Source organism: Nicotiana attenuata, chromosome 1 (genome assembly GCF_001879085.1).
Source record: "Nicotiana attenuata strain UT chromosome 1, NIATTr2, whole genome shotgun sequence".
NCBI lineage: Eukaryota > Viridiplantae > Streptophyta > Magnoliopsida > Solanales > Solanaceae > Nicotiana > Nicotiana attenuata.
The window spans coordinates 81,955,632-81,964,527 of NC_031989.1; the positions used below are offsets into that span (position 1 = coordinate 81,955,632).

At 34.9% G+C, this 8,896-nt stretch overlaps 1 protein-coding gene across 1 annotated transcript; it reads right to left on the reverse strand.

Annotated features, from left to right (window-relative positions):
• On the reverse strand, positions 649–6,533 carry LOC109229698 (probable boron transporter 7). Its single transcript, XM_019395232.1, has 14 exons — positions 6,162–6,533; positions 5,049–5,160; positions 4,877–4,959; positions 4,569–4,761; positions 4,329–4,467; positions 4,029–4,194; positions 3,772–3,938; positions 3,150–3,323; positions 2,949–3,044; positions 2,746–2,862; positions 2,260–2,579; positions 1,683–1,938; positions 1,198–1,320; positions 649–1,109 (listed from the first exon to the last, which is right to left on the reverse strand). The coding sequence occupies exons 2-14, from the start codon at positions 5,150–5,152 to the stop codon at positions 1,080–1,082; spliced, it is 1,968 nt and encodes a 655-aa protein (XP_019250777.1). The 5' UTR covers positions 5,153–5,160; positions 6,162–6,533; the 3' UTR covers positions 649–1,079.

Here is an 8,896-nt window from a genome sequence, read left to right on the forward strand (position 1 = left end):
TTTACACAGCGTATTTAATGGTTTAAAGGTGGGAAGTGACCATAAATACATATTTTTCTATAAAAACTAAAAGGTAGCTACAGAAAATAATATGTTAAAAAGGTTTTTATTTATAATAAATAAGGTGTAAAGCTTTGTTATAGGAAGTAAAATTTCCTATTTGATACCATCGAACCTTTGTATATGGTACTCATTGACTAATTTGTGATGCCATAGCAATGCTTTTAGGCTTTGGACTTAACGCAAGTGGAGGGCCTTACCCCTAAATGCTCGTTTTTGAGAAACTATATCATATGATTTGAAGGGCAACCCGATGCTCTAAGCTCCCGCTACGCGCAGAGTTAAGAGAAGGGTCGGACCACAAGGGTGTACGCAACTTTAGTCGATATTTCTGCAAGAGGCTGTTTCCACGGCTTGAACCCATAATACAACACTCTTTTCTAACTTTAATAATATGACACTGCCATTGGGTTGCCAAAACAAGAATCATTGGTTATAAATGTGATTCCAAAGAAGAATAAAAACTTTGCTGCTTGATTACCAAAATACAAGCTAGAGCTAAAGCAATGATATAATACGCTAACTCCGACATGTTTTCTGTCAGTCATAAGATCTAAAGACTCTGCTCCATTATCGAGCCATTTAAACTAAATATAAAACCTTTTATTGATACATTTTCAAATGTGTTAGAATATCAAGTAGTTTTAGAAGATAAATTATCAGATTCCCAAATGACCCATATGTATAACAACAGAAGCATCTACATCTTAACGTTTGCCAAAAATGAAATAATAACACAAAAAAGCATCAAGAATTATTCACATTTTTCAATCAGCATCAAACTTCTATATTACTGTACTATGAAAGAAATTTAAAAATTTATATAGAATATTGCTTTTCTTTATTTTGAAATCTCCATCTCCTGCTCTTTTCTACTCTCTTCTTTCTTTTCATGTGTAGTTTCTATTGCACATTTTCCACAACAACCGAGAGGATCGTGAAAATTAATGACCTCCCCGGAAGTGTGCTTTGGTTGAGAATCACAATGCATTACATTTACATCAATGTATCAACTACCGTTACATTCCAGATGCCTCGTGCGGATAAACCTGACATAAAAATGGGGTTATTATCAATATTTTCGCAATGTAATAAAACGGAAGCTGCAAATGTTGGACGATTTGGCAAGCCGTTTACCTGATGCTGCCTTTCGGTGAAGCTGACAGATCTGTGTTTTAGTTCACCTCTGTGTGTTGTCATCTCATCCAGTATCTCAGCATCAGAGAAATCGTCATTTTCTTCATCAGGAATCTCTCTCTCCTGCACATAGATACATTTACCCTTGTGAAAACCGGTATGCTAAAAGATCCTCAAAGTTTTCATCTGAAAACACTCCAGTTGTTTGTACTATATAGTTGGTAAGAAAATTGCTGAATATATGCCAAGGAAACAATGTATATTGCAGATGAGAGCAACAACGATGCAAATTGATTGCTTGTGTGCCTTCCTTCTTATCGCGCAGAATACAAATAACATGAAGCATCCAGTATTAAGATGAATGCAATTATTAGAGCAAAAGTAATAAAATAAAATGTGCACAAAAGCACATAAAGCCCCACCTGCATGAATTGGCAATTACACTTGCACAGGAGGATGCAGGAAAGGTAGGAAAAATAATTTACCTTTGGGCAACCAGCAATTTCGTCGTACTCAGCTGCATCTAATTCGTTAAGATACTCGTGCGGGATAAACTTGGGAAGAACATGCTCTCTTATACTTATGAGAAGGAAGAAAGGCAAAGGGAAGAGTATTCCAGCGATAGGTATCCATGTTACTCCAAAACAAATTAAGAAATACAGGAATTGGAGTGCTGTAAACTTGACAATGAATTTGAATGGGACCAACTCGACATACGAGGCATGGAGCCCTTCAAAGACCCTGCCAAAAGAACCATCAAGAAATGATTTAACCAATCAATAACCACCAGTGAATAAATCAAATGTATGTAACAATGACGTGGTCATCCATAAAATGAAGACAACAATAAAAAGATGCTTCAGGATTCCAATGCTTTACATTTCACTTTTCTGAATCTCTATTTCTCAGTTTTAATAAAAACTTAACAAGAAGAATGAGAATTTTCAGGGTGGTAGGCTAGCCTACTTAGGTATGTAACAACTTCTAAACTCCTACGATTTAAACCAGGTGTTAAATGTGAGCTTGACCGAGATTTTTAAGGAACAGTTATTCATGACTTACTTGAATCTTCTACCAGAAGGAATGAAAAGCAGCAGCACCCTCTCCCAAAATTGATTACCAGGGAGACTGTCAATGGCCATGTAGGCGAAATATCCCCAAAGGACTGAGGTGGGTATCCTCCTAATCACAGGTACAGCAAACACACAACATCCCACTAGTAAAGATTGCAAGAAGTTGCTAACTCTTTGCTCGTTTACTCGGACAGGCAAGTGGGCATCAATGTGCTTCTCAGGGTCAAATTTTTCATCTGATCCGTCTTCTCCATCGTCATGTTGCAATACAGCTGCTTTCAAGTTCTCCAAGTCCTTATCTGCTGTGCGCTGCATTACATAAAAAAAATTCTCATAAAACAACTATGTCTTAATATCAAACTAGTTGGAGATACTGAAACACAATAAACAAACTTCTTCTAAGTGAATAATATAAATGGACATTGGCCTATGCACTCTTAATTGGCAACAGTTATAGCTTGGTTCCAGCATTTACCTTTGATGTAGCATCCATCTCAACGAAGACGGCATGCATCTTCCCATATATCTCTGATTTTGTTGCATTCTGCTTAATACCTTCCTTTGCAGTCTTCACCATTTTCTTCCGGATTAACTGAGAATGAGGGACCAAATAGTCTTAATAGGACTATCCGTCCGGCAGAAAAGAATAAACAGAGAACTTATTATTGCATTGCCTACCTGTCTCTTAAGTACAGCGAGGCTCCTTGTATGCATTGGTGATTGTGGAAGTACCCCATTTGAAGGGGGAATTCCAAGTAATCCGCATATCAAAGTCTGCAACCATAAATTTCAAGGTGAAGAATGAACCAGACTAACAGACCTGCAGAAGTGAATTTAAGCCTATATCTCTAAAATAGAAAGAGTTCTGAAGATCTATACCATGACTCCAAGCAAAAATAAATCGTAATGGTAAGCAGATGGGTTTTTAAGATTGAACTCCTTCTGTTGTGCCATTTGTGCAGCAACACTGTGATCAAAAAAGTATAGACCAGCTATCATAAGAGCTGGAATGAAGGCAGCAAAGATGTACAACACTGGGACCCTTGCCATATCCTGCAATTCAGTGCATAAACTAAATTAGACAGGATAGGAATTTTCTCAACTTAATAAACATACATAAAATTTCGCCCTAATTTTGGTTCGCAATTCTCTCTTAGAGAATACACAAAGAGATGCCTAACAATATCTTGCCTTGTACTTCTGAATTAATATATGAGAAAGCTCATGTGCCATAAGCTAATCTGTATGACTCACTTTCAAAAGCTTTTTGGTGAAGAATGTCATGTTTGCCAGTCCGATGTAAGAACATATACAAAAACAATGGATTTTGATAACGCACACCAATATTTCTGCTTATTTTACAAGATCCACCCTTTTATGACACCTCAACTAAAGGAGCAAGATATTGCTCCGAACAGCATATAGAAGCAGTCCAGAACTCAAGAAGAGTGCTACATAACTTCCTAGGTAAATAAGGGTGTCAAACTGAAATTTAGAGTACCTTGATCACAGTCCAGTGGTATAATGATTTAGGTTCCCAAGGGAGAGGACAAAAGAGCCTCCTAGGAACTTCAGATGGAATTTTTCCAGGCACACCAAAAGACATGGCCGTCCACAACACAACCATAAGGGGAACCCCATAGTCGGCAGTAAAACTTCGCATCCAACCTGTTCATAATAGTTGATGTATGAATGACTAAGTTTGAATTTAAAAGACCTCCAAGTCCACCCTTTAATAAAGCAGATATAGTCACATACCTGTACCATAACGCCATGATCTAGCTCCTCTACTTTTAAGAGAAGTTAAAAGAACACCAAATGAGAAAATAATTGCCATTAACCCATTTGTGTAGAGCCACTGAAAGTGGAACTCCTCTCGTTCCGGATTTTCCCCTTTCGGAATAGAAAATTCACTCACTACTCCCTGTGACTCGAAGAACAAAGGTATGAGTATAGGATTTCTTTGTGGTCTTTCTTGTTTCTTTTTTTCCTACTGCATTATATTTAATAACAGTAGCTAACAGAACACATCAAAGGGAGAAAAACAAGAACAAGTACCTTAATAGCCTCTTGGAGGAAAAGAACCGTAATTAACATGCCAAAGAGTTCCCCTGCGAGCCTTGTAAATCTTGGTATGATATTGCAAGCATTGAAAATAGCAAGAAGGCACAGCATCAACGCGGTCCAGACACAAACCCTGTCAAACACATGAATTAGTAACATTTAAGCATCTGGTAATCCAGGAAGCTCTTGTTACATCCTTTTTTGGAGAATCAAAGGAAAAAATAGATTCCATACCATCCTGCCCAGGCGACAAACAGCTTTGGCCCCATGTCTGGTCTATCCTTCACGAAACTGTACAAGTAGGTATACATGATAATCGTCGGCTCTGCAACTCCTAAGATCAAGAGAGGCTGTCCACCAAATATTGAGTGAATGACTCCACAGATAGCAGTAGAAGCAAGAGTTTCAACTGTGCTCATTGCTCCATCTGTTAAAAACAAAACAAAATATCAAAATACATCAACAATTTAATCCCAAGCGCAATACATGATTATTGCATATGTGAAATAGTTATCAAGCACGAAAAGATTAGCACAACGGACCTGTTTCTCTACTCATTTGTTCTCCGAAAGCAATAACAGGAAGAGCAGAAGCAAAGAAGATGTATGCTGTTGGAGCCAGTATCCTAAAAATTCATTTACACAAGAAAACCAATATTTTAATTAAAGGGTACATGTTCAGCTCAAACATATAAGATGGAAATATTGTAAATACCTGACGCCCGTACCACATGAGTCGAGCCAATCGCGTTTGTAGCATTTTATCCTTCCTTTAAAATCATCAATAACTCCCTTGAGGGGAGTTCTCGGTTTCTCCATAGGTGAAACTGCAATATAAGAAATTTAACAGGTTAAACTTATGGTAATTATAACCATGAAAGCTATTAAATCCCTATATTAATCATCAGACTTGGCTGCAAAAAGTGGATCATGCAAATGCAATGCCTACAGCTGATAAGTGGCTGCAGAAAAGCAGGAACAATACATACCTAAAGAATCACAAATGAGAAATCTTTACACCCCACGCACCCAGAACAAATCATATATGGTATTTCCTCTAGTTCCTTATATGCCGGCATTTGTCATTTGAAAATTATTTTCAAAATATTGCAAAAAGTTTTCCAAAAAAAAACGTGCTTTTTCCAGATTAAAAAAAAAACGTGTTTTCTAGCAATTCTGTTTTTCCGAAGAAGTGTTCAAAAGTTTTTTTTATTTTTGACTCCGCAAAAATAGTCAAATCTCTCTAACAAAATCACACATTTAACAAAACACATTTCCATTTGCACAATCTTCTTTGAAAACTTTTTTTAAAAGTTGTCCAAACGGCGAGAATTCCCCTTAAACTCGGGAGAGAATTTCGGAGATAACTACTTAATGAAAAAGACCAAATCACATGTTCACATCACACCCAACAAAAAAAAAAAAAAACAACGTCCTTTAGATAGCCATTATTACAGCAATCCCAAGTTAATATATAATAATAATAATAATAAATGAATGCACGGATAATAATATATAATACAAAATTTGGGCAAAAGCTATCGGGTTCACGCTAATCCATTAGTTACGTGGTAGATCCACCCAGACTTTGAGTAGAGGCGGCTGACCCTATAGAACAAAGGGCTCAACTGGACTCGTTATATTGAATTATGAACTCATAATTTGAAAAAGTATGATGATTATATGAGTTCAGTGCTAAGAATATTAAATGTTGAATGCAATTAAATTATGAATGCGGCTGGATATAGAATACTGAGACACAAAAGGGAAATGAACACATTCTCTTAAAATGGAGAACAAAAATAGGGGAAGAAGCTAAGAATAATACCAAATCAAAGGTAATGCAAAGAGAGGAGAAAAACAAAAGAAAATTGGGAAACGGGGCACCAAAGCTGAATACAGGAGGGAATGGTGTTTTGGTTTCTTTGTTGTATATTTTCCTTCCGGCGGCAAAAGATGCCGCCTAGAGAAGAAGATGGAAAGGGTCTAATAATAAATGGATATAAGAGGAAGAAAATAAAGCAATTAAAACTCTCTGGCCTTTCCTTTCTTTCTCTCTATATCCCTCACTTGTCTTCCTATTTTCTCTCTTTCTCTGCCTCCTATTCTTCCCTCTACCGGTAATGGCGGAGGAGAGAAAGGTACGAGTTCTTTTGTTTGAAACTGATACTGTTATATGCTCATGGCTGCGCGCGCTTCGTGTAATTACTAGTTCTCTCTTCAGTCCAACTTTGGAATTTATGGACTTTTTCCTTTGCCTGTTTGACCAAGTATTTTTTTGGGTCAAATTCTTTTTTTTTTAATAGCCAAAAGTACTACTTTTATCTAGGGGTGTTCATAAAAACCCGAAAAACCGAACCAAATCAAACCGATCAAAAAAATTGATACTTTTTGGTTTGGTTTGGTTTTGGTTTTGAATTTTAAAAATCGATCAAATTTGATTTGGTTTGGTTTTGGTTTTAATCAGGAAAAAAAACGAAAAAAACCCCGAACCAAACCGACTATAGGAGTAGCTATTTCAAATTTATTATTACACCTATATACATGTATATTTTTATACAAAGTTTCAAAATTTTAATGGTAAATGTTAATAGTTTGCACTTTTAGTATAGTTCTTTACCTTTACATTCTTGTTTGATTGGTTTTCTTTTGTAAAGTGTAAGAATTCATTTTCTGTTAAAAATAATATATTTTTAATTGAGTCCTTAAATTATTCATCACTATTTGATTCAATTATCATCAATATATCTTGGTAAATAATAGATTTCTCAAAAGGCAATTGATTTGATAGTGTTACGTTGAAAATGTGGTCGTCGGAATATGTGTTTGGTAGTGTATGTCTTATATTTAAGAAAAAACCGACAAATAACCGAAAAACCGACAAAACCCGAATCGAGAAAAAACCGACTTAATTGGTTTGGTTTGGTCCTAATATTAGAAAAACCGGCTTACTTGATTTGGTTTCTTTTAAGAGAAAAACCGATCCAAACCGAACCATGAACACCCCTACTTTTATCCCTCTACTTTTGATTTCATAGATTATATATATATATGAAATAACAGTGTAAAAAATATTTAAATATCACTTAAAAGGGTAATTGCAGGTAGTTCTTCATGCAATCATTATTAGTAATCTTATAATATGGAAAGCAATCTTCCATAACAAGTCAAAATCAACTGATAATGTAAATAAAAATTGCATTAATTACCAGTGCGTTTAACTTTAATACGTTAATATTATCATCTATTATATTTCAGGTTGAATAAAAAATAAGTACAGGGTATAACACAAATTGTTTGGTACAAGGCTAGTTTTGAACATTTAAGTTTAATTTATGTGTCAAAAGTCTTTTCTTTTAAATACTGAAAGTTTGGATCTAATTAAAAAGAATAAGTGATCTACATTTTTAACTACATAAAGGATAGTTCATATCATCTAAACAACCCCAAAGTGCCAATCTTTCTTTGGTAATTAATGCGGAATATTAATTAATTGTATACTACTATGTATTTTGAAAAATTTAACCAAAGTAAGCCTAATTGTTTGGTTTGGTATATCTCACTATGTTTAACCAATATTTCTTCTGCCTCAATTGGTTCTCCTTACTAACTAGTCCTATAAAGTTTGTTTAACTGAAGAAAAATAAAGTTTAAGTGCTAAAATAAATTATTATTTCAATTAAACTGATAATTTAATGGATTCATGTATATACACAAAAATTTAGAAATATAGTTTAGAAAAGAATTATACCTTAGTTTGTTAGTTGGTTCTTGGTTGCATTAAACTGTAAACTAAGAAGTAAAGTAACACTAATAACTACAATTATATTTGCCGAATTAAAGTTATTAAATAATTTTTTTCTTTGCTAAGAAAGATGCATTTTATTGAAAGCAGTAAACAGAGTTAATAAGTATCATTGCAAACAGAAACTAATTTGGGAAATATAGTTCCAATCAAGTCTTTACGAGAATGAAATAAAGCTGGTAAAGGAGGAGTATTCCAGTAGGAAAGTTCTAAGTCTTCTCTAATTTTGCTTTTAGACTTTGCTAATTCTCCAGCGTTAATAAAGTTGTATCTAAAGGAATAACTTTATGTTGTTTTTTTAAATTTTAAAAATAATAGAGATGAAACTCTCATGCATTAAAAAGGGACTAATCAACAACTCTGATGAATATTCATAACTATTATGGCTAGAACAGAAGTGCAGTGGCGGAGGCAGGATCTCCACGAAGGGGGTTAAAATTTTTTTTTTTGTAGTTAGTGGAAATTGAACCCATAATTTTATTTAGATTTTGAACCCCCTTGACCACTAAACTACACTTTTGGATTGTGTTAAGGGTGTTCAAAACTTAATATATAGAGGTAAAAAACAGATTTTGCCTTATATATACAGTGTAATTTTTCGGCGAAGGGTATTCGAGTGAACACCCTTGCGCCCCCTAAATCCGCCCCTGCAGTAGTGTAGATCCACCCCTGGTTATATTGATTCTTCTATTTTGTTCTCTTAATCACATGGATGGATTAGCCCTCCTTGGTTTGGATTATCTAAGATTATGAAATAA

Excerpts from the sequence above, each read along its gene's own strand:
- LOC109229698 (XM_019395232.1), bottom strand. The coding sequence starts at position 5,152 with ATGGAGAAACCGAGAACTCCCCTCAAGGGAGTTATTGATGATTTTAAA. Across the intron at positions 4,468-4,568 it reads TTTGTCGCCTGGGCAGGATG|GGTTTGTGTCTGGACCGCGT; the intron begins GTATGGAATCTA and ends TGTGTTTGACAG. Across the intron at positions 3,939-4,028 it reads ATCATGGCGTTATGGTACAG|GTTGGATGCGAAGTTTTACT; the intron begins GTATGTGACTAT and ends TATTATGAACAG.